This window comes from Scyliorhinus canicula, chromosome 20 (assembly GCF_902713615.1).
Source record: "Scyliorhinus canicula chromosome 20, sScyCan1.1, whole genome shotgun sequence".
In the NCBI taxonomy this organism is placed as follows: Eukaryota; Metazoa; Chordata; class Chondrichthyes; order Carcharhiniformes; family Scyliorhinidae; genus Scyliorhinus; species Scyliorhinus canicula.
Window position 1 is genome coordinate 8526606 of NC_052165.1, and position 26808 is coordinate 8553413.

A 26808-nucleotide genomic window follows, 5' to 3' on the forward strand; every position below is an offset into this window, starting at 1 on the left:
GGGGCTTGACTTCCATTTCAAAGAGAAGCAGTTCAAACCGGATGGTCAGGCCGACAACCGAAACTTTGGGAGTAATGAGAGGTGGCTAATGGGAATAATTTTAAACCCAAGTGGTCCAGTGTCCTGGGTTTTGAAACGGAAAGAGCTGTTCGCAGGCGCCAAGGCCACGTTCGCTTGCAGTGTGACCCCCCGAGTCAGCAACCATTACTGATAACATTGCAAAAAGTGATGCTGCTGTGGTCATTCAGCAGGAAGTGGTTCCTGCGCTTCCAGGTTTGTCTGTTCACTCTGCTGGGGGAGTGGAAGAGGAACATTCATGTTCGGATTCTCAATCTACCTCTTCACCTACAATTTCAGAATCACTGCTACAAGATTCGCCAGTAGTATTGAGTAGGTTATAACGCAACCACAAAGCTCCAGAAAGGCTTTCATACAGTTAAGACCTTATGTTGTATTTCCGAGCTGATGAGGGATTGGACTTTAATGGGGAGCTAAAGAGTGTTCTTGTAAGTCTTCCTCCCTTCTGAGCATGTGTATGTTCTGGAGGTGGGGCTTGTGCCCAGCAAGTCTAAACCTTTGTTACTACTGTTTTGTTAAACATTGTTATTTATTTATTTAAAGAAGATCCTAATTTTAACAACACATCCCACTACCTTATTTGTGGACTCAAGTTACCATTGTAACAACCCCACTAATCCCATCAGGTCAGACCAATAAACATCCAGCCCTATGAGACAAAATCATTTAATCGTAAAGCACCTTGCAGCATCCTGATTTTGCGAAAGGCACTACAGAAATGCAGTTCAAGGGCAGCACGGTGGCACAGTGGCTAGCATTGCTGCCTACGGCGCTGAGGACCTGGGTTCGAATCCCGGCCCTGGGTCACTGTCCGTGTGGAGTTTGCACATTCTCCCCGTGTCTGCGTGGGTTTCACCCCCACAACCCAAAGATGGGCAGGATAGGTAGACTGGCCACTCTAAATTGCCCCTTAATTGTAAAAAATAATTGGGCACTCTAAATTTATAAAAAAAAAGAAATGCAGTTCAAGAATGTAGAAACATTTTAGGGAAATGTATTCAATACTAAATGACAGCATGGGAAAATGTTTTGAAGCAAGAGGTCATGGAATGTTTTCAGGACCGCCACTTCAATCATAATCTAAGGGAGAATTTTCAATAATAATAGTATTTATTAGTGTCACAAGTAGGCTTTCATTAACACCGCAATGAAGTTACTGTGAAAAGCCCCTAGGCGCCACACTCCGGCGCCTGTTGTGGTACACAGAGGAAGAATTCAGAATGCCCAATTCACCTAACAAGCACGTCTTTCTAATTGAATGGCGATATCCATTATCTTCAAATTTAAACTAATCTTCTCAAACTATGATCGGCACATTATAAATTATTTTTGACACAAACTTATCGCATCCACTCAAGGCATGACTGAATTTTCATATTTCACTTCTGTTCCGAGTTACAACAGCTGTCACGATAAGACGGCATGCTTTGACTAATGTTTTCAAAGACAGAAACGTCAAGTGATCAGACTATCTTAGCTCTCAGAATAGTTTGTGTAAATAGCTTGCGATGTTAAACAGGAGTTCCGCATCTCAGTCAGAAAAGTGCAATCATCACGATAATTTACCTTGAAAATTTCAGTTTATTGCCTTAGCAACTACACAGCTGACACTCAGACAATTGTGGATATGTCACAATGCAGTTTACCATTTTTAAGTGACCAATGCCAACAAGTATAATTTCTAATTTTAAGCACTTCCAGTATGAAAATTGAAGTTTGCATACAGTAGAAAAAGTCACATTCATTTTAGTTAAGAGCTGATACCGATGCAATAACTAAAAAAAGGTACCATGAGGCAACAGGTAAATTTACCATTACGCTGACCAACCTGTACAGATCCTGTTAAGCCGAAATATGCAAAAGCTTTAATGAAAAACTCAGTAAACAAGTTTGAATATTTGTAACATTTCAGTATCAACCGTAGCGTTCAGCAAATCAATACTCGAGCATTAATTAATGCTAAGACAGGAGGGTTTCCATGGTTAGTGTTAAATTGCAAGTTATGTGGTCTGTAATTGTCTTATTAAATAGTACGCATTAGCCAATATTAGGTAGCTTGAGTTGACTGTACATTTGATCATTCAACATCAAATTCACAGTTTGATCATTGGTGCAATGTTAATTTGCGAACTTTTCGGAAATCACAGCTTCAACATTGTTAGTCATATTTTAAGCGCTATTATATGGAGGAAAACTGAACATGCTGTAACTGGTAAACAATTCAGTTGAAGATTATTACAACCTCTTATTAACCAGCCTAGCAGTAGTTCTCATTCAACAGATTCCAACTGTTGCTACTCGGCAACATCCATGAACAATGAACATTTACAGGGCTTATTATGGTCACCCGTCATTGCTTTCTAACAATTCTCTTGAAACAAAAGTCTTTCAGATTATTGTTTTCAAAATAAACAAAGGTGCATTTGGTCTGTGCAGGCCGGAAAGGTGTTAATGGGGTGATGATACTTTTCGAATCGACGAGTTCCGAGCTAACCGCACTATAATGGAACCCCAAGCAAAAAGCCATTTCAGTCCTTGGGCGCCCACAGTGGTGAATATTCACAGCATGAACAGTTTTAATAATAAAGTAGAACAATGATATAAATCAAAATTGCAAAAAAACAAATGTCTGTTGAATTCTTCACATGAATGCAAAGTTTCAATTCTAGAGTCAGAACAAAAACAAATTTAAACAATCAAAGACTAAATCAGAGCAGATGGGAGTATAGATGAGAGAGTATCAGCTGAAATTCACTTAAAAGCAAAATAGTTATAACCAAGGTCACAAGGTTCAAGTGCAAAACCTCATTATGAGGTAAACTTTTCACAAAATGCAACATTGAAACACAATTCCACACAGTGGCATTTTTCCAAAATGCCATTTTACCTGCTAACCTTTGGCTGGTGAACAGAATAACTTGCCATAAATACCGAGCAAGTGACATCCTTTTACATTTCAACAACATATTCATCTCTGCTGCACATCTATACTACAAAATGTGTTACCTAGAAGTGTACTGTGACAAATTGGAATTAAAAAGCCTGTTTTAGTTTACAATCTAAGAACATCAAATCTTAGCCCAAACACTTTCCTTTGTTAACTATTTGTTTAGTGCTTTTTTTAAAACCTAAAATTATATGTTTACAAGAAACGTTTACTTTTAAAAATAAGATTGATCCTTGTATTTCAGTGGAATCAAAAATAAAGCTTTGATCTGCCACCACATTTTACCCATGTACCTCCAATTATCAAAACTCCATATGAATGCACGTGTCCATTTAAATCTGGGCTATGCTGAGTCATTGCATACTTCTGCGTCTATAACTTTGTCACTGACACAACTGTCTGGAAAACTAAACTCAATCCTGTTCAATTTGTTCTCAACTGCCATTAATGAATTAAAATATGAATTGAAACTGAGCATGATCTATTAAAACATATTTCAGTATCAATTAGTCACTGAATTATCTATACATTATTTGTAAACTACAGTATTTTAATTTTATTTTATACCAGTGCATTGGTAAAAGCTGAAAGGAATGGGTTTCTGGGACTTGTTTGGCTGGCTGCACAGGCAGTAAATATCTTACTCTTGTGGGGGGGGGGGGGGGGGAAAACAGCAAATGAAAATGTAAAAGTGTACAATGATCAGTGTCATTAAAATGGTTCATAATTGTCGAGATCAGTAGATTGACACTATGCACATTCCTCAAAGTGTACGACTCAATGACTACACTCGTCACAAAATACTCAGGACCAATATTTTCCAGAAAATTGCTGCCGGTGCCAAGTAAATGCTGGGGTGGATTTACGTTGTAAGTGAAGCATTGAGGGAAAGTGGTTTTAGCTGAGCATCAATACCTAAGGTTTATGTAGTACAATTATGTAGATTAAGCCCCAAACCTACTCGAAGGCAAAGCAGAGTGAGATTCCGTTCTTGGGGCTGCATCACTTTGCTTTCATGTCAGCTTAAACCACAACTTCAGGCTGAGCCCGAATTCGAGTTCTAACTGCAATAGCGGCTAACCAATGCTACGTGTTGAAGCTCAAGGTGCATTTTCTAAATGCACGAGCCAGTCAAGATTTAAGAGCCAATTTAAGAGCTAGGAATGCATAAAAGTAGCTGTTTGATTATTCCACATAAAAAATATGGCGAACTGTATTCTTTATTCCCAGCAGCGCTGCGCTGATGAATGCTACTCCGTTTTATATGTCACAGATAGGTGACTAAAATTTAAAATTCCAGGGATCCATAGTCCTTTTGGACAATTATCATTCGAGTCTAACCATTTCAAAAAGTACTAGCAGTTTACTGCATCCATTACATGACCACGGAATATCCACTGAATGAAGAGCATGATCATCAGTACTGAGCAGGTGAGATCTCTGCTTGTTGGCAACTGGAGAAGGACTAGAATATTGCAAAGGGAAGACTTGTCAAAAATTATTACCAAGGGAACACAACTTGGATTGCCGCAAGACTGAAGAGCATGGAATGTTTTACCATAAATGGCAAGTTTTACAGGCTATATCACCATTTTAAAGCAAACTGGTCAAGTCTGTGAAAATAAAGACTACAGAAGGATTATAGAGAAAGGACTGGAGAATGAGTTTAGAGCACATTACTCTGGTTGTAAAAGTAGCATCCAAACAGATTCCATTTGTCATATGGCTTCCTTCTATACTGCTACGTTTATAAAAAAGATAAATACTGTTCTGAAGTAGGTAACCCACCATTTGGGAAGGTGTATCCACTGGGCCAAGATAGGTGGTATAGACAATAAACAGAAGATTACTTGCATTTGCAGCTAAAAACATCAATGAGAATAGAAGTTTTCATGTGTCATAATTTTCCAGAAGTGGCAATGCTCGCCTTATGAACAAAGTAGGTTTAGTGAGAAAGATGAGTATTACGCCAATGAATCTGTTAATCTGAATGTAATCTATTTTAGCACAAATGTAATGTTGATTAAAAACAAGCCTTGCGTTCTATGCCTTTACTGGCAACTGTTAACTGATATGTTCGATAATCCAGTCCAGGGGTGGGGGTGGGGGGGAAACGGGACAAAATCCTTTTTGCTTAATGTCTTTGACTGCATAGATGCAGATTTTTTTCAGACAAGTACGATCTGTTAAGAACTGGGTAATATGCATGCGTTTGACCATTCTCTTCAACGTGCTAGAAAAGAATACAAACAAGAAAAATCTACCGACTACTCACAGATGTATACAATACAATAGACACATTTTCAGGAACTGTCCTCTTTTGTGGCACGTCATTTTGCAAAGAAGCCCCCGCTTTGTTCCTCAATTTACTTCCCACAGCTCTACAACAGATGCTGACTACACACCTGGATACTGCGATTTCTTTTTCTCACAAGGTCATCAGCCAAAGATCGCAAGGGCAAGATGGCATACGCTTTTCGACAAGGCCAACGCCAGTTTGTTCAAAAACTGCGGAGCAAATTGCTTGTCAAGAAAATTTTACGTTGAATTTTGTGAGACTAACTGCACAGTTACACACCAAAGTCGTGTCAATTATTGCCTAACTATAGGCAGCCAGCAGAAGTTTAACTTCTTAAAATAGGTTTTTCTTGCTTTTTTCCTTCCAAATTTGCCAAAGCAACAGAATTAAGGGTAAAAAAAACCACTTGTTCCAGAATCAATACCCCCATACAAGTGATGTTCCTGGCAGCAAATAAGTTGGTAATGTATGGGAGTGCAACATCGTAATCTTTCAAGTAAAATTTGGAATCATCGAATGATAAAGCACAAAAAGTGCTCATCACGATTGAAATTGTAAGTATCAGAGATACATTTTTGCTTTGACAGTTTTTTTTTCCTGGTTTAGATTCTATCACCTTCATTGTTAAAGTCATAATTTTGTTTCTCCTGCAGTATAAATATACTGGCATTGCCACTCGTAAAACATCGGAATTCATCAAGGTTAATAGGGTGACTTTCAATTGACAAGGCTGACAAAGATATACTGCAGTATCAGGCATTTACTTTGCCATATCATTTAAGAAGTCAGCTTCTTTCAGGGACTTGCACCGATGTTGTTGCTTCCATAAGAACATTACCAGGTGTTTGTTTTGTTTCTATTACCCCTTGAACACTTTCATTTTTCTAAGAGATACAGAAAAAGGGTACTCCACTTGTAAACCGTTCAAATTCTCTATGTGCAAACTGTACTGCATGTAGTTATATAATGCAGCAGAATTATTTTGGCAACATAGCAGCTCTGGTAGCAAATAACTACAAGTCCTAGGTTAGCTTAAAAGCAAAACTGGATCGTCCATCTCATGGAATGGAATAGAGCTGGATTGGCTCTCTCCAGAGTCCGAGTCATATGGGGCGTCGGGTAGCTCTAGGAAACTGTAAGCTATTTGGTCATCTTCCATTTCTGATCTATCTTGGCAACTGGTGTTCCCAGAGTATTCTTCTTCATCCATGGTATTGAAATCCTGTGGGATAAATAGCATCTCTGGGTAATTTCGGCTGACCAGGTCACTTGTCGTCTGCAGTGAGATTTTCCGAAAAGCTAAGAGATGCATATGGGAGAACTTCACATATTTGTACCTTTTGAATCCCAAAGATTCAATGGCAATTTTCCAGCTCTTAATCATATAGGCGTGACGGTTTTGGTGAGAAGAATCTGGTGTGATTATGAGGAGCAAACCATGGAGGGCAAGAAGTTCATGGGCTTTCTTACAGCAGATCCAGCGTTGGTAAGGGGCAGGAAAGTAAGACAGCAGAAGAGAAAAAACAATAACGTGAAACAGCTCTGCTGGAAGGGAGTCAATGGGATTTTTTAGCTGCTTGAGAAAGGCATCTATTGCATCTTGAGCAAGCTGGAGGGGCTGCTGCAACTGAAGGTTGAGGAAATCGCATTTGTACACACTCTGCAAAACAAAAAAGACATTCTCAAGATTATTTCATTGTGGTTTAAAAACTGTTTATCAAATTGTACTGTGTAACAATTATGCAGTGAAGCACAGTATGCCATGAACCTCGCAATGTACAGAGTTAAATTATTATTCTCCAGCACGCGTTAATCAAAAATGCTGACTGCCTAAGAGTTTAGTTTGCAACCAATCCTGGGTGATCTTGTGGTATACAAGACTGCAGAAGCTCCATCCTTGTTGGCAGAGCAGCGAAATGGCTCTTCTGCTGTTGAAATTGGAGCATCTTAAACTCCAGGACACGTACAAGGTATGAACAGGACCGTCAACATTTCTGTGGATATATTAGCCATGATTAACCCTCTCACTGTATCCGTAGGTTGATTAAACTTGTGACTCGGCCGGCTGACGTTCGCAGATCTGCCAACTCCCAGGAATTGATCGCGAGAGAGACGTGATCTCGGTCAAACCCAGTCTCACTCGCGAGAAGGCTGTGAATTCTTGTGATTTTTCTGATCGGGCAGCTGAAATGGGACTGCCAGCGCTGTATTTCTCTCGCAGTCCAGGCATTACAGAAGCCCTAGAGAATTAACTTAAATCTTCGGCCCAATTTTCAAATTCCTTCATGCTGGTTTTTAACTTCCTCCTTTATCCTGGTTTCTTTTGCCATGAATTTGCCCAATTGATTTTTTTTTTAATTTGAGGTGTCAGAACTTCTGGTTCCTAGTGTTCTGGTTGGTACTGTGCCAGATAACACATATTTACTGTATTTTGTATAAAGAACAAAACATCACAGGAATAGGCCCTTCGGCCCTCCAAGCCTGTACCAGTCATGCTACCTTGGCCAAAACCCTCAGCATTTCCATGTGCCGCATCCCTCTCTTCCCATCCTATCCATGTATTTGTCGAGATGCCTTTTGAACGCCGTTAATGTATCTGCTTCCTTTGCCCCAAGGACCTTAAACCTATGCTCCCTGGTGACTGACCCCTCCACCCTGGGAAAAAATACCTGCCCATCCACTCTAACCATGCCTCCCATAATCTTGTAAACCTATCAGTTTGAGTCTATTCATACTCTCTGCATAGCTAGCACCCTCCAGACCAGGCAACATCCTGGTAAACCTCCTCTGCATCCTCTCCAGAGCCTCCACATCCTTCTGGTAGTGTGGCGACCAGGATTGTGTGCAATATTCCAAGTGCGGCCTTACCAAGGTTCTATACAACTGTAGCATGACTTGCCAGTTACTAACATTTCAGCACAGTAATACTAAAAGGAGGAACATGGCTTCTAATAATGTATTAAAAAGTGCCAAGAAATATTAATTAGAATAAATACCATTTGTAAAAGTAAGCTTATATTTCATGCGTTTTAATGAACAGCGAACATTGAAGAATCTGTCTCACTGAAATGTCTTAATTGATTTGGAGTTCTATTCTAGACCATTTAATATTTCCACCAGCCTCTGTTTAAACTGTCAGGGGTCAGCGTGTTTGAAGATAAAAAGGTCTGAAATTCTTTTGTGACAAGGAATCACATAATTGTAGCATTTTTTATGATTGTTAGTGAAATGCAAATGCTTCTAGGCCATTTCTAATGGGTGGATGTATTAGACTTGCTGTGGATAGAAACATTCGTTTTCTCTTTGTTCACCTTCTATTGCCGTCAAGAGTATGGAGAAACGATTGCAGCATTCAATGCAGTTAGTGCATGCGATACGGGATAAAGTCAGTGCATTCCCGCACGAGAACATGACCAGGCCATATTTACACATGCAAAATGAAGCAGAGGACAATGGCAGTGCTTTGCAAACTATTTTCCAATTGCACCCAAGTTTAACTCACCACCTTCTCAAGGCCAATTAGGAACGAGCAAAAAGGCTGGTCAGGCTCACATCCCATGGAAGTAGATACATATAATATTTATATAAATAAATAACACTTGAAAATGAACGTAAGCCTAGACACAACTTTTTGTACGCTATTAAAGTTCACGTAGGCCAACATATAATACATCATAAAAATATTAAAATGTGTTATTAATGAATTTGTAAAAATATGATTTTATGTACTCAAGGGAGGTTTCAACCAAACTCTCCATATTCCATGATGAGAGAAGACTTAGGGCGGAATCCTTCCATTTTGAGACTAAGACCTGTGGCAGCGGTGGGAACGTGGAGTGTTTTCCCCCTGCCGAGGTCGCTGGTGGGAAAACATGTCAAATCTCCCGTCCTCGACCTCATTAATTACGCACCTGGGGGTTTCACGGCATGTTCGATGGAGGGACAGACCTGGATGATACGTAGTCTGCCACTGCGTCCAGGCGCCCATATTGAGTAGGCGCCCAACATCACTAACCCACCATTGAAGGTTGGACCACCTGAAAACGAAGACAGACCTCTGGGAACACTCAGACTGGAAGATGGATGTCCTGAGAATGAGGATGGATCTCCAGGAACATTGAGGTTGGAAGATGGACCCTCTCCAAGACTCCAAACCTGGAAGGTCTGCTCCCCAAACCCACTGCCAAGGTATTCCAGGGTTGCAGGCAGCCTCTACCCTGAATTTCAGAGGCAGCCCATTGTTCGGATGAGTCCCGCTATCTACACGCCATGTTGAACGAATGCTTTACACCGACGTGTTTTCTCACCGGCATCATGGAGAATCCGGAGTTTGGGGGGGTGGCAGGCCTTCATCTGCATCCAATTACTGGGACGCAAATGAGGGCGAGGTGGCGTTGGGCACCGAGGAGGGCGAGGTGGCGTTGGGCACCGAGGAGGGCGAGGTGGCATTGGGCACCGGGGAGCGTGAGGTGGCGTTGGGCACCGGGGAGGGCGAAGTGGCGTTGGGCACCGGGGAGGGAGAGGTGGCGTTGGGCACCGGGGAGGGCGAGGTGGCGTTGGGCACCGGGGAGGGCGAGGTGGCGTTGGGCACCGGGGAGGGCGAGGTGGCGTTGGGCACCGGGGAGCGCGAGGTGGCGTTGGGCACCGGGGAGGGTAGAGGTGGCATTGGGCACTGGGGAGGGTAGAGGTGGCATTGGGCACCGGGGGGGGTGAGGTGGCGTTGGGCACCGGGGAGGGCGTTGGGCACCGGGGAGGGCGCGGTGGCGCTGGGCACCGGGGAGGGCGAGGTGGCATTGGGCACCGGGGAGGGCGAGGTTTCAGTCTGGCTACTGCACTGTGGTTTGACTTGGGGCAGTCCCTGTGGAGTTAATGTGCTTTCAGTCCCTGGAAAGTTGATTTGTTTTTCAGCTTGGGCAGATGAGATCGTTGCTGGGTGGAGTTAAGAGATTCAGAGAAATTTTTTGAGGAAGCTTTCCAAGAGGTCTGATCTGGCTACCACAAAGTCCACATGTAAAAGTCAGTTTTCCTTCCCAGTAAGATCGCTTAAAAAAAAAAAGACTATTTAAAAGCAGAACAGTCTTGTCTGAAGACAAGGAAGAGGTTGAAACAACCCAGTTGTAGCAGCTATTTGAAAATATTCAGCCAGAGTCTGAAGAGGTTGTAACCAGGGCCAAAAATCTGATCTATACTTTATGCATGCTGGTTTTAAGCTGGACTGAGAGCTATGTTTATTTTCTTGTTGTTTAATGGGGAATTGAGTAATAGTGTTAAGGGGTAATTGTAAGCTGTTCTTTTCGGTGTGAAGTTAAAGAGTTTAATATTGTATTCATAATAAAGGTGTGTTTTAAATCCCTATTTCTTCACAAAATCAGTCCTGGAGCGAATCATTCTTTCCGCACAGTCTTACAAAATAAACTAAAATGTTGGGGTTTCGGTCTAATATCCTAGCCACTGTTGGGATCTGCTCTGGGATCGTAATAGTGGGTGGGAGTGAGTGCGGGGGTGTGTATGGTCTATGTGCGTGCGAATGAAACTGAATGGGTGTGTGGAGGGGAGTGTGTGCAAGAGACCCAGTTTTTTTGGAAAGTGGCAGGCAAGGGATTGAGTGAGTTTATGGGGACGATGTGTGTCTGCCTTAGGCCAGTCTCAGAATTCCCACTTCCTCACCATACACACGCACCACTCACACTCATCTACTCACCCACATACAGTGACCCTTTCACATTGGTTATTTTTATGAGATACATGGTTAACTGAACTATTTATTGCTATGACGTTCCTCAAATTTTGCTCAACAATTGTTTCTTTCCTTAAAACCTCAACATTTTTTTGAACTTCAGCTAATTGTTGGACCAATCCTTTTCTTTCCAAAGTTCTCACATCAGGACCACGAGTGGGAATAAAATGCAAATGTAGCCCCCCCACCACCAAAAAGGTTGGATAAGCCTGTGTGGTATTGTCCGAAGCAAATAATGGCATGATGGGAAAACTAGTCAAGTCTTCTTGGTACAATTGAATTTAACCTAAGACACAGATACAAAATACAAAATGTTCGTCATGAACCTTGAAGCAGTCTCAATAAATACCAAGCTGAAAAGCTGTCTCTTCCTGTATGTAAACAAGTTTGTCCAGTTCTTAAAACAAAGACAAGATAATGATATGAAACTCCATTCCCCTAAAGGTCAGCAAGGTGACGCCATTGTGACGATTATTACTTATGTTTTACTTTCGATCAAATTCCTGACCAAGTTGCATTCATGTTATCTTGATCCTATAATGTATAAAAATCATCTTATTCTTCTGTGAGATCGCAGACTTGGGACGGACTCAGCAGTTTGTATTTGACTGCCTTCCGACTTCAAATCTCAGCCATACTGCTAGCAGTCAGTTCTAATTCGGAAATAAAGTTCAGTTTTGCTTACCTAATGAATCATGCTTGTATTTATCTATCACGGGGAAAATATAAAATACAACACCTGTCCTTGAACATGAAGCACAATGAAGGAGAAATATTGTACTGAAAACTCCCTTTGTAGCATTTTTTAAAACAGTCACGCATACAAATGAGCATACATATCGAGCAGCACAGTAGCACAGTGGGGGCACTGTTGCTTCACAGCGCCAGGATCCCAGGTTCGATTCCCGTTATGGGTCACTGGGCCACATTCCGGCGCCTGTTTGGGTACACTGAGGGAGAATTCCAAATGTCCAAATTACCTAACAGCACGCCTTTCGGGACTTGTGGGAGGAAACCCACGCAGACACAGGGAGAAAGTGCAGACTCCGCACAGACAGTGACCCAAGCCGGGAATCGAACCTGGGACCCTGGCGCTGTGCCACCCTATTGGAACACAAGCACTGAAGCCCCACTTCCCTACCCGAACCCACCCCACCCACTCATCCAGCAGCCCAACCTCCCAACTTCCCTCCCTTAATTCACTCATGCAGGAGCCCCTCTTACCAAAATCCCTCCCCCCACTAACACCTTCGTGAGGCACCTCCACCGAGGAGATGGCTCCGGCAGGCTTGTGTCCACCTGACAGTCCGCTGTCTCGTGGGTCAAGCAGCCACAACTCCCACTTGGACAGTGTTTCGGCCAGGGGAGTTAGTGGCGTAGTGGTATTGTCACTGAACCAGTCATCCAGAGACCCAGAGTCAAGCTCTGGAACCTGGGTTCAAATCCTGCCATGGAATTAAATTCAATAAAAAAATGGAAATAGAAGTCTAATGATGACCATGAAACCATTGCCCATTGTCGTAAAACCCATCAGGTTCACTAATGTCCTTTAAGGAAGGGAATCTGACATCCTTACCTGGTCTGGCCTACATGTGACTCCAGACCCACAGCAATGTGGTTGACACTTAAATGCTCTCAGAGGTGGGCAATAAATATTGGCCCAGCCAGCGTCGCTTACATGTCATGAAGGTACAAGAAAAAACACAGGTGCTCTCGTACCATTGCTGTGCCAGTGCTCAGGTGCTGTTGCTCACCTTCAATCACAGGTAGTTTATCTCCCGTGCTTGCTTTGGCACTGCTGGTTCCCCTGGATGTGCCAGCCTGGAACTCTGGCGGTGCCACCTGGGTGCCTGCCTGGTGGTGCACAGGTGGCACTGCCAGCTGTCGGGGGCACATCCAGGGTCCCATTTTTTAAACGCGCGTGATTGAGTCAGGGTTGCCTATCGTGGGTGTGGGGGACCCTCCCATGTTGCGTTCGGGATGGGGAAGGCCTCGGAGACCCGATTTCTCGCTCAAAGGTGAGTCAAATAGAGTTCCCCGTTGTAAAAAACTACTACGTGTGGCCTAGGCTGCACGCTCCCAGTTGAGGCCCCTGATTCAATGCGAGTCGCAATGAATAGCCACTTGTTTCTCAGCACTGCGAGTGTTGGGAAACACGCGGCTAAACGCGCTCGCCCGCTGACTTGGTTCCCTTTTGGGAACACATGGTTTGGATAAACAGTGCAAATGGCAGAGAGGCCATCAGAGTGAGAAAAAACAGAAAATCAATTCATCTAAAAATATAAAACACACTGTAAAAATGGGGAGCTCTTCAGAAATTACTGATAATTCGCAGAGAAATAAAAATCTTGTGCCTTGGAACATCGGGTTTTTTCCTCGTGAAATTTACAGCTGTGAATCTTCATGTCCAATAATAAGATTAAAGTGTTCTGACAGAACTTGTTCTGTATCAAATATACAAGCGAGATGAGTGAGGAAGTGGAATATATTCAGTATTGGTTGCAACAGAATTAATAATGAAATAGTTTCATTGTGTACAAACAGCAGTGCTAGATCTAGGAACGTTCTGAATATATCAGCAGACTTCACTTTATATTTTCATATCTATTATATAAAATGATTTTTTGAATTGGATGAAGGCTTCAAACTGACTGAAGCCATGATAGGCTGTGACTCACATTAAAGGAATTTTTGCTCTTCAAAACTGGAGTAACCTCGCTATCTCCAAAAAGGCTTTAATGCCTCTGTGACGACAGAGATCAAATCCGCAGGACTTGCACAAAGGTCATTTCCCAGATCATGCCCCTGACCAACGCAGACAATCAAGTGCAAGGATAAAAGGACTCGAAAACCACTGCCACATGACACCCCCTCAAGCTGCTAGAACCTGTAATATTGCTTTGCAGAGCTAAAGATAGGCAGACTGTCATTTTCAATCTAGTAGGCAGCAGAAAAAAGGCCCAGTCCAGGTATTTTATTGACACTTGTATCCCCACCTACACTGTTTTCTACTGGAATAACTGAACTTCCGTACCAGCACCTACAAGACTAATTCATCTCTACGTGCCTCCCCCGAGCCGTTCACCATTGGATTCTCGACACATGTGAAATAATAATTTGGATTTTATCTGTGGTCTTTGCCCTGTACATCCTTCTTTCCTTTATGTGTCTTTTCGTGTATGAATGTATTGGGGGCTATGTAGCAACATCAACCCTCCTCAGTGTTTTGAGTGTGTGTAAAAGTAAACTAACCCTTTTAGTTCGCCCTACCTCAAGTTTGCTGTGGGGTTATTAATAGAGAATTGGATCACATCAAAACTGAGGGTTTGGGGGAAAAATAGGCCATTTATAAAAGAGAGAAATCAAAAAGCAAAAAAAACCTTTCTGCTACTAGCAAACAGGTGCGAGAGGAGAAATCAGGGCTGTTTTAATTAAAACCTAATCCTGTCCATAACACACAACACTGCTGTCCAATTTTTCCCAATCATATATACTAAATTTATCCAGTAGATGGGGATGACACACACTTAGAACACCCAAACTATGGGCATTTTGTTTACAAATTCATTGTTGTCTGAATGAGCTGTGTATGTTGGAAATGCTTATCCAGCAATTCCATTCCAACCACCAGAAGTGTTTAAATTCACTGTTTTGGTTTTGCATCAGCACAGGGATTCTGGTCTGCAAGTTCCCACCCACCTGCAGCTGGTGATTTTTGCCAAGTGTGCAATAATAAACACCACCGTGTTGACATGCGTATTGGATTCTAATGACCTTGGTTCCACCAAATTGAAGGCATGCTACTGCAAACTATATATACTATTAACTTGTGACTTGAAATTCTGTATAATGAAGGATTAATAGGATCTTGTGGTTAAGGATCCTCTCGGGGGTAATGACCACAATATGTACAGCACGGTAGCACAAGTGGATAGCACTGTGGCTTCACAGCGCCAGGGTCCCAGGTTTGATTCCCCGCTGGGTCACTGTCTGTCGGAGTCTGCACGTTCTCTCTGCACGAGAGTAGATCAAGGGGAACCTATAGATGTATTTAGATTTCCAAAAGGCATTTGACAAGGTGTCACATAGGAGGCTGGTGCATAAAGTAAAAGCCCATGGAGTTGTAGGAAGTGTGTTAGCATGAATTGAAAACTGGCTGTCACATGGAAAACAGAGAGTTGGATTAAATGGGTCCTTTTCAGAGTCGAAAGATGTAACTAGTGGAGTACCGCAGGGATCAGTTCTTGGCCCACACGTGTTCACTATTTACACTAATGACCTGGAGGAAGGAACAGAATGTCAGGTTTCCAAATTAGAAAATAGGTGGAAGGGCATGTTGTGATGGGGATATCGTGATTCTGCAAGGGATATCGATAGATTGGGTGACTGGGCGCAAACCTGGCAAATGGAGGTCAATATGGGGAAGTGTGAGGTCATGCACGTCAGTAGGAGGAAACAAAAAGCAGATTATTAACTAAATGGAGAGACTGCAGGTGAGTGAAGTACAGAAGGATCTAAATGTTCAATTGCATGAATCACAAAAAGCTAACAGATCCAACAAGTAGTTAAAAAGGCAAATGCCATTTTAGCATTTAATACAAAGGAGTTTAAAAATAGATGTTTGTTGCAATTACACTGGGTGTTGGCAAGGCCTCACCTGGAATACTGCGTACAGTTTTGGTCCCCTTACCTAAAAAAGGATATAGTATCATTGGAGGCAGTCCAAAGGACGTTCAGCAGGCTAATTCCTGCATTGAGAGGGCTATCCTACCCAGAGAGACTAAATAGTCTGGGTCTATGTTCCTTGGAGTTTAGAAGAGTTAGAAGAGTGATTATTCAAACATCTCAGATCCTGAGGGGGCTTGACAGGGTAGGTGGAGAGATATTTTCACTAGTGGGAGAATCTCGAACAAGGGGACATAGCTAAAGATAAAGTGCCCTGTTCTGGAAAATACAGAATGTGTCATTTGAAACATAGAAGTCTGCCAATATCTGGTCTGGGAGAGTGCAGGGAAAGATCCCACAAGAGGTTGGTGGCAGCTGAAAAGAGCAGAAACTGTGGCCAGCTCTTCTGTCAAAAATGCAGTCAATTTCAGTCTGTCAGAATTGTTATTACAACCTGCAGCAGGAGAAAGGGAAAAAGAAAAAGAGAGTTTGCATAGATTTCTTTGTGCTGTGTTGAAGCACTGTGATGTACTGAATAGAGGGGGACCCATTGGCCTGGTTGTGTCCCACCATGCCCCTTTAAGCCCCGTAGCCCATCCCCTATCGGAGGTCCCGATCTCTCCCGCCAAAAAGCACTAAGCGCGGGCTCCCCTCGCCCCTCCCCCCACGCGCGAGGCAGAAACAGAGAGCAGCAGAACGCGAGAACAGCAACAGCTGGCGGCCGGGGCACGGCCCGGGGGAGTTCTGCTCCCCCCAAGGAGGTGGAAGGCTCGAAGATCAACGCCAGCAAGAATGAGGAGGAGAACTAAAAGAGAGAGAGAGAGAAACAGCAACAGGAGAGAAGGTGAGGAGAACTAAAAGAGAGAGAGAGAGAAACAGCAACAGGAGAGAAGGGGAGGAGAACTAAAAGAGAGAGGGAGAGAGAAACAGCAACAGGAGAGAAGGGGAGGAGAACTAAAAGAGAGAGAGAGACTGAAGGTCCCTACAACAAACCAGCAGCAATGGGGAGGACAGAGGACAGAACAGAGAACAGAGAAACAGCAACAGGAGAGAAGGGGAGGAGAACTACAAGAGAGAGAGAGAGTCTGAAGGTCCCTACAACAAACCAGCAGCATCCAGGATCACTAATCGTTTTTCCTTTCTGTAAAGAAAGTGTTTGCAACTTAAAGGGAAAAAAAGTATAATAATAAAATAACTTAACCTGAAAAAGTGGTTATTAGCTTACTTCACTTCCTTAATAACGCAGGACCCAGGACATCGATGCTATTAAGGGGTAAGTAGGTAAAATTCTTCGGTGAAGGTATGGGTTATACCGGGGAATAACCTGGAAATATAGTTTGACCTGAATAGCACCCACCGAAGCCTGCATCGGAGTCAGGGAGTGAGAATCCCTGTTCACCATTTGGAATATCGGCCCTTTTTGGTATAGGGGGAATTCTAAGACAGAGTGGTGAATTTACAAAAACAGCCCGTTATTTAAAACTGGGGTGTGGTGAATCTCTGGAGTTCTCTGCCCCGGAGGGAGGCGGTGGCTGGGTCATTCAAAGTATTTAAAGTGGAAGTGAATAAATATTTGATAGATCAAGGAACAGACGGGGAAATGGCACAGAAAAGGAGTTGAGACCTGCATAGATCAGCCATGATTGCATTGAATAGCGGGGCAGGCTTGAGGGACCTGCTTCTATTTTTCTGATTAAAAATGCTTATTTATAGATTGCGATAAACCCATTTTCAATTGCATCAATAAAATTGTACCAGCTTACCACTTAAACATTTCAAGGAATATTTCTAATACAAAACTGATGTTATAAAATACTGCCCAATTCAGCTAGTTCCTGGAAGATCTTGGGTTTAGCGCTCTGCAAATGAGCTCGAGTGGAAACTTGGGCAAAAACATAATCACTTCAGAAAACTAGTGCAATTTTTCGCACAATTTGGTTGCAATAAGCAACCTAGGCACACAGCAGAAACTCAACAAGATAATTCTTTGAGGTACGTACTTACCTTTACATCTGTTGAATTCTATTCAATCCACTGCTTACTGACCTGTCACCTGGATTATTACACTTTAAGTACCATAATTTGCCATTGCACCCAATTTGGTCTCATCAACTAATTTCTTTTTTTAATTTAGAGTATCCAATTCATTTTTTCCAATTAAGGGACAATTTAACGTGGTCAATCCACCTACCCTGCACATCTGTGGGTTGTGGGGACGCAACCCACGCAAACATGGGGAGAATGTGCAAACTCCACACGGACAGTGACCCGGGGCCGGGATCGAACCTGGGACCTCGGCGACGGGAGGCTGCAGTGCTAACCCACTGCGCCAATCAACTAATTTAAACATCTTGCATAATGTCATATCCTCCAAGTAATTCCTAAAACTTATAAATAACAATAACCTCAATGCGAATCTCCGTGGAACTCTATTGTCAGCAGGTTTTCATGTTGAAAGTTATCCACACACCATCACGCTTTGGGTCTATAATTTCCAACCATCAATCTAGTTTAATGCTTTACTATTATCCCTCGGCACTCTTGTTGTGAATTAGCTGATTAGCTAGTTATTTGGGGGCAAGGTCAAATATCTACCTGAAATCCAGCAAATTAACATCCACTGTCTTACCCCCATCAATCAGATCTGCAGACTCTTCAGAAAAATCCAGCCAGTGGTTAAATACAATGCCTCCCTTCTGGACGTATGCTAGCTCTCTCCAATCAGGTCCTCTTCTTCCAAATGGTTGTTCTAAAACACTATGTAAATGTATGATGATACGCAACATACCTCCACTGCGGGCACAATGTCAATGCCAACTGCTAGAAATTCATCAAACTTCAAAAATGGATTAAAGCAGCTTCCAACATCCAGTAGTCGGATTTTTCCTGAAAAACATATTAACCTGGAAAAGAGGAGCAGACAAGGTCAAATGATGAAAGACATTAGGTTTCCAGATCATAATTTTGTAGCACGTCAGACAAAAGGACAGATCGATAGGCCATCACATAGTTTAGACGCAAAATCTGCCTCAGCTCTACAAGCATCAGAGGGTCTCGGGTTTCGACAGAGGGGTTTTGGCTGTTTGTCTGTGAAGCTAGACATTGCCAGCTGGCTAACTAAAATAAAACCAAAAATGCTGTCAATACTCAGAAGGTCAGGCAGAATCTGTGGAGAGTAAAACAGAGTTAACGTTTCAATTCCGTGACCTTCCATCAGGACTCAGATCATTAAAAAAAATAAATTTAGAGTACCCAATTCACTTTTCCCAATTAAGGGGCAATTTAGCGTGGCCAATCCATCTACCCTGCACATCTTTGGGTTGTGGGGGCGAAACCCACGCAGACACGGGGAGAATGTGCAAACTGCACACGGACAGTGACCCAGAGCCGGGATCGAACCTGGGACCTCGGCACTGTGAGGCTGCAGGGCTAACACACTGCGCCACCATGCTGCCCTGGACTCGGGACATTGACCAGAAATGCTCACTTTGCTTCTAATTCTGTAGATGCTGCCTGAAGTGCTGATTACTCCCAGCAGTTTTGGTTTTCACTTCTGATTTCCAGCATCCATCGTATTTTGCTTTTATACAATTGGTTAATTTTCTGGCTGCATCACGTTGTACAAAAAGGGATGTCTGGTGAGGACAATCTCAAGCAAGGGACATTGGCTATCAACCCGATATGGAGCCCTAGTTTAATTTTAGCCCTTTCAAGCTAATAGGATGATAATCAAATACAGCACTTCCATCGTCACTTCAACAAACAATTTGAATTTAATTTGATTTGTCACGTGTACAGCGGTACAGTGAAAAGATTTGTTTCGCGTACAGTCCAGACAGATCACTCCATACCTGAACAAAAATAGTACATTCATAAATACACAATGTAAATACACAGACTCAGGCATCGGGTGAAGCATACGGAGTGTAGTGCTACTCAGTAGAGAAGATGTGTGAAGCGATCAGTTCGGTCCTTAACAGCAGGGAAGAAGTGATTTTTGAACCCGTTAGTGTGTGTTCTCAGGCTTTTGTATCTCCTTCCCATAGTAGGAAGAATGAATAATCCGGGTGGGAGGGGTCATTGATTATGCTGCCCGCTTTCCCAAGGCAGTGGGAGATGTAGACAGAATCAGTGGATGGGAAGAGGTTTTAGGTGATGGACTGGACTGCGTTTACGACTCTCTGTAGTTTCTTACAGTCATGGGCCGAGCAGTTGCCATACCGGGCTGTGATGCAACCAGATAGGATGTTTCTATGGTGCATTTGTAAAAGTTGATAAGAGTCAATGTGGACATGCCGAATTTTCTTAGTTTCCGGAGGAAGAACACGTGCTGTTGTGCTTTCTTGGTCATAGAGTCAACATGAATGGACCAGGACTGATTGCTGGTGATGTGCACACGGAGGAATTTGAAGCTGTTAACCATCTCTCCACCTCAGTACCATTGATGTAGACAGGGATGCGCATGATGCTTCCTGAAGTCAATGACCAGCTCCTTAGCTTTGCTGACGTTGAGGGAGAGATTGTTGTCATTACGCCACTCCACTAGGTTCTCTGTCTCCCTCCTGTATTTTGACTCATTGCTGTCGAGATCCGACCCTCTATGGTCGTGTCATCAGCAAACCTGGAGCCAAATTTTGCCAGTCGTGTGTATATAGGGAGTATAGTAGGGGGCTACGTATGCAGCCGTTAACACAGCATAAGGCGGGGATTGACTTGGTCTGTGTAGCTCAGCATAACAATTTACAGAGTGACTGGGACAGGCAACGATACAAATAACAAAAGCTTTGCTGAAAAAACCCCACTAGAATTTTACCAACTGCTCCCCTGCATGCAGCACAGAGGGGAAAATTGAATGGCATCCATCATATCAAGTCCCTTCAGAATATTAAATGCTCCCTCACCCCAGCAGTCAGTCCAGCAAATCTTTGTTGTACTCCTAGGGCAGTCGTGTCCATTCGGCAGCCTGCACACTCCAGGCCCTATACAACCTCAGTACTCCCAATAGATTTGTCAAACATTATTTTTCCTTGATAAATCCATGTCAACACTGCTCAATTATTTTATGATTCTCTGTGTTACCACATCCCTCGTAATAGATTCCAGAATTTTCCCTCCTATTGATTTCAATCTAATTGGCCTATAATACCCTGTTTTTTTCTCCTTTCTTCAATCGTGAGTGTTACATTTACTACCTTCCAATGGGAATTGTCCTAGAACCTAGAGAATTCTAGAAGACCAAAATCAATGCCTCCACTATCTCCATAACTACCCCTTTTAAACCACTGGGACGTTGGCCAACAGATCTAGGGAATCCATAGAATCCCTGCAGTGCAAGAGGCCATTCGGCCCATCAAGTCTGCACCAACCCTCCAAAAGAGCATCCTGCCTAGGTCCGCTCCCTCACCCTATCCCCATAACCTCAGCTCTTTGGACTGTGGGAGATTTGACCTGCTATTCTATTTCTTCAAAAATAATATCCTCAAGTGCTCATTTTCACTAAAGCCTTATATCAATTATGTTTCTGTGTCGTCCACCAGCAAGACAGGTACACTGTTTAATGGCTTGCCGTTTCTTAATTTCCCCCTATTTTTCATCTCAACCTCTGAGGGATACAAGTTTACTATCGCTAATCTCTTTCGTTTTATGCACACATAGAAGGTTTACAACCTGTTTTTATAGCTATTGATGACATTTAAAATAAATCTTTAAAATGAGAACTGGTATTGTAGCCACCTAAGATGGACACTGGGCTACAAAATGGAGAACTGCTAAGGCTGCAGGGAGAAAACAGTCTTAGCAAGGACAAGCAGTTTGCAGAAGGCTAATTAGCATTCTGCACGTACAGAAACCAGTTTGTGGCCAGGTGCAGAATCTCAGCTAAAGGTGTAAATGGCAACAACGATTTACATAGTAATGAGGTGATCCAGATCCAGGCCCACACAATAGAAACATTTAGGTATGAATGGATACTTTTGAGTAGACGCCCAGACAAAACGGCACCATAAGTATCCATCACAAAGAACCCATCGAGAAGCGACCCTCAGATTGGGGGGTTTGGAAAATATCGATTGGGAGAAGGCCCAATCGATACACAGCAGGTAGAGAACCGCCCCGAAGAGGCACGGACTTTGGGGGACCTATAAAAGTAGAGTCCGGTCCAGTCTGTTGTTTTTGGCTCCGGCTCTCTGCTGTTTTCACCGCTTTGCTGATACATCGCATCCTGACTCCAGTTCCATCACCAGCCGTTGAGCCACCAGCCATCGAACTGTAAGTGTCACCACAACGATCGCTACGTGATCCAGACTTTACTAGACCCTGACGATTTTAAGACCCTGAGAGTTGCAGACCAAGAACGGGACGAAGGCCTCGCTCCCTGACCTTGCCTGTTCCTGTCTAGATAAGTATTTTAGTCGATTAGTTTAGAAGTAACTTAGTCTCATTAGCGTATGCATGTGTATTTATTATATTTGTTATAATAAATATCAATCGTTTGAACTTACTAATCGGTGTACAGATTTATTACTTTGAACCTGACCTTGATGTACTTGTGAGGTGTCTAAATACGGCACCTGGCGACGCCTGAGCAATTACATACACAGAGTCGTAGTAGTGTTAAGCACACGGCCTTTAAATGGAGGCGTGTTAATACACTCCAATAAAACACGTAACACTCAAGTAAAACGCGCAACAGTATTGAAAGGAGGCTGAAGTCAAGTCAACTGGAACCTATCTGTCTAAAATGTGTATTGGCAAAGTAGACAAAGAAAATAATGAAACAAAAACTTTGTGGAAAAGTTGAATAGGGGCGGGTTGAGCACAGGGCTAAATCGCTGGCTTGACCAAGGTAAGCCAGCAGCACGGTTCAATTCCAGTACCAGCCTCCCGAACAGGCACCGGAATGTGGCGACTAGGGGCTTTTCACAGTAACTTCATTTGAAGCCTACTTGTGACAATAAGCGATTTTCATTTCATTTCATCATTGAAATATGTTAGAAAACACTGAAAATAGAGGCAGCACGGCGGCACAGTGGTTAGCACTGCTGCCTCACGGCACTGAGGTCCCAGGTTCAATCCCGACCCTGTGTCACTGTCCGTGTGGAGTTTGTACATTCTCCCCGTGTTTGCGTGGGTTTCGCCCCCACAACCCAAAGATGTGCAGGGTAGATGGACTGGCCACGCTAAATTGCCCCTTAATTGGAAAAAAATAATTGGGTACTCTAAATTAAAACAGAAAACACCGAAAATTATAGCACAGCAAAAAGTAGGGATTTTTCTTTTCCGGTTTCCAAAGCCAAATTTGTTGTCATTGTCACCAGTGGGAAAAAAGATTAAACCACTGGTCCGAGCAGCTTTTTAATGAAAGGAAAACCCCCTTACAGAGCTCTATTTAGGATTAATTATTGTAGTGAATGTGCAAGTGCCAGTACAGTTAGAACTATCATCAACACATGTGGTGGGGGAGGGGGGGGGAACCAGATTTTAAAATCTCCCTGCAGACCCAAAACTAAAGCGCAATGGGTGGACTGGGGGTTCCCCACCCCCGAGTTGGAATATACAAATATTGCATCCGCATTCTCCTCATCCTTCATTCCAGGATAAATTCTTAGGTCCACATCTGTAACAGAAGTGCCCTTCATCAGGTTCTTATGCTTTAACTAGGCTCTGTGCAATGTCATCACTTTCATTAGGGTGTAATTATATTACAGGAAGTTTACATTAACAGTTTCAATTAAAAATATAAAAGTAGCAATTTATTACATGAATATAAAAAGGGTAGAGTGTATGGTGCTAAAATAGAGAGCAAACTGTATTTGTGCACTTTAGTGCAATTATTCCAAGCCTTCGAACCCTGATTCAACTGAAGATGATAGATTTGTAGAATGGTTACAGTGCAGGGGGTGGCCCATCAAGCGTGTGCAAGAGCAACTGACCCGGTCCCACTCCCCTACCTCTGCACCATAGCCCTGCAAAGGTCTACTCTTCAGAAAACAATCCAATTCTCCTTGAATCTCCAGAATCCGCCTCCACCACAATCCCAGGCAGCACATTTCAAATTTGTAAGCTATAGTTCCTGATCCTCCCACCCATATGAACGGATTCCACCCGTCCATCCAGAAAGCTTATGAGTTTGATTATCTCTGTTAAATCTCCTTTCAACGTTCTCTTGGAGGAGGAGCCTTGGCTTGTCAAATCAATCTGCAGAAATGAAAGTTCCCAACCCAGGAACAATTATTTTTGAATTTTTTCTGCACCCTTGCTAATGTCTTTACACCCATCCTCAGTTAGCTACAATAACAACCAATGTAACATAATCAGTCAAGCTCGGAACATAGCTCATTTATGCTTGCTAGAAGTGACGTGCATTCGTGTGCAGGACTCGTTCTACCTTACATACAAACATACGAATTAGGACGAGGATCAGGCCATTCAGCCCCTCAAACCTGCTCTGTCATTCAATAGAGGTTTTTCACAGTAACTTCATTGAAGCCTACTTGTGACAATAAGCAATTATTATTATTATTATTAATAAGGTCATGGCTTATCTAGCTCTGTCTTCAACTCCACGTACTGCCGACCCCCGATAGTTTCTTTTTTTTTAATTTAGTGTACCCAATTCATTTTTTTTCCAATTAAGGGGCAATTTAGCATGTTCAATCCACCTACCCTGCACATCTTTGGGTTGTGGGGGCGCAACCCATGCAATCACGGGGAGAATGTGCAAACTCCACACGGACAGTGACCCAGAGCCGGGATCGGACCTGGGACCTTGGCGCCGTGAGGCAGCAGGTCTAACACACTGCGCCACCGTGCTGCCCCCCGATAGTTTCTTGACTAACAAGGGAGTCAAAAGGTTATCTATCTCTGACTCTGGGGGAGAGAGTTCCAAACATTACCGACCTTAAGAAGAAAACATTTCTTCTCATCCCCATCTGAAAGGTAAAGCCTTATTTTTAAACTGTGACCCCCCCCCGACCATCCCAGATATCAAGGGAACTTTCTCTGAGCGGTTTATTTCTTAAATAAGGAGACAAACACTGTATGCAGTGTTCCACGATGCCGTATACAACTATAGCAAAATATCCAATTGAATGGTGGGACCACCTCAAGGGATGAAATGCCCTACTTCATTTCCTATGTTCCTAATTGTACAAAGTTGAAAACTGGTAAAAATGTAGGTGGTATAATATTTTGGTGAATAAAAGAGGCAATTTATTAAAGGGCAGAAGAGCTCTAAATTAGAGCTATTAACATGGAATCATTAGGAATAGTATTTACAATCAGCATGAAAGACTCGGATTGCAAACTTAATGAGACATATGATTCAATGTTAATTTTTAAAAATTAAATTGGTGTACTTTTGTAAATCAAAATTAATGACCCCTGAGAGAGACTAAGACCTCGCCCTTTTCACAAAATATGTATTATCATGGCTAATTTTGAAAATTAAAAAAATGGCTGCAGCGATGTCTATCTATGGCCTTGAACAAAAAAAGCCATCTGACAGTTTTGCAGAAATGTATGCTCGGTTTCTCTGAAGAGACACTATCGACCCCCTGTGGGTTGCAGAGACCACATTCAAAGATAATTAGACAAAGGCCATCGGCATTTCATAAGCCAGGCATGGCCAACTAGAGCCCATTCATCTGCTAAGACCCCACAACGTTCCTTTCAAGAATTTGTGGTTGGAACATTGAAGAATCTCCTGGACCCAGACAAAGGGATGCCCACCCTTTGTCAAAGCAAAAGTAGGGAGGTGGGAGTCATATGATATAAATCTCTATAAGGTGGAACCAGTTACAATGCTCATTCTGCCATTATAACATCTACAAGTAGCAGCACAGAAAAGAGGTTCTGCTCAGATTGAATACATGGCCTTATCTAAATTATTCTACTGGAACCTCTGTGTCATTACCTACAAGACTGATTCATCTCTGCTTGCTCATTTCCTCGTGTGATTCACTGGAAAATAGGCTGCATGGTAGCATAGTAGTTAGCTCAATTGCTTCACAGCTCCAGGGTTCCAGGTTCGATTCCCGGCTTGGGTCACTGTCTGTGCGGAGTCTGCATGTTCTCCCCGTGTGTGCGTGGGTTTCCTCCGGGTGCTCCGGTTTCCTCCCACAGTCCAAGGATGTGCAGGTTAGGTGGATTGGCCATGATAAATTTCTCTTAGTTTTGGGTGGGGTTGCTGGGTTATGGGGATGGGGTGGAGGTGTGGGTTTGGGTAGGGTGCTCTTTCCAAGAGCCGGTGCAGGCTTGATGGGCCGAATGGCCTCCTTCTGCACCGTAAATTCTATGATATATCATCGGTTTTTAGCCTGCTGGGCTCAGTGAAGGAATACTTCTTTGGTTTTTGAATCTGGACTTTGGTCACAGGTGAAACAGTAATTTGTTTCTCGGTGGTCCTCCTCCTTTCAATCTTTCTTCCTCTGTCCCTCTTTTACTGTAGGAGTGAAAAGGAGGCAACTTTGCTACCCTCGAGTGTGTACAAATAAACTAACCTTTTGATTTCATCCTATCTTGAGCTTGCTATGAGCTTCTTACGAGAAACTGGCCCACACCAAAGCAGAGGAGTTGGGCAATATGCCACTGTTTATAAAGGGGGGAGCAAATCAAAACACCTTTCTATTTATGGACAGGTGGTGAGAGGGGAAATCAGTGCAGTATAAAATAATCCATCTCCTGTCCGTAACACCACTAATTCTATTGAGACACCAATTATCCGAATTAGGAGACTTGGTGGCTCTGTTAATTACCTTTAATTGCTGATCAAATACCACCAGAAAAACAGGTGAAAAAAATACTTTACTTTAAAATTGTAAAAATGGCTACATGCCTTTCTGGATACTGAATACTATGCTGCTCCTGCTCTGGTTTCATTGCTTCACTCAATGAAGTATGCATTTCTGATACACAATGTTTAAAGCGTTTTGGAAGATAGTTTATGTATCAAGTTGCAAAGCTTTGAATCTTGCTGTGTTAAAGTAATAACAATCTGCTTCTAAACCAAGCAATTATATTATGGAGACAAATAAAAATTGCAGAGTGAAGTTAAGTCCAGTTTTATAAATTCTGAACAAATTA

At 42.8% G+C, this 26808-nt stretch overlaps 1 protein-coding gene across 1 annotated transcript in view; it reads right to left on the minus strand.

Annotated features, from left to right (window-relative positions):
- Positions 1-1639: 1639 nt before the first annotated feature.
- Positions 1640-26808, minus strand: part of bmt2 (base methyltransferase of 25S rRNA 2 homolog) — a 141039-nt gene continuing 115870 nt past the window's right edge. The window contains exons 4-5 of the mRNA XM_038779983.1: positions 18515-18629; positions 1640-6984 (exon numbers count right to left, since the gene is read on the minus strand). Coding sequence (XP_038635911.1) covers positions 6352-6984; positions 18515-18629 — 748 coding nt within the window. The 3' untranslated portion in view covers positions 1640-6351. The remainder of the gene's footprint in view (positions 6985-18514; positions 18630-26808) is intronic.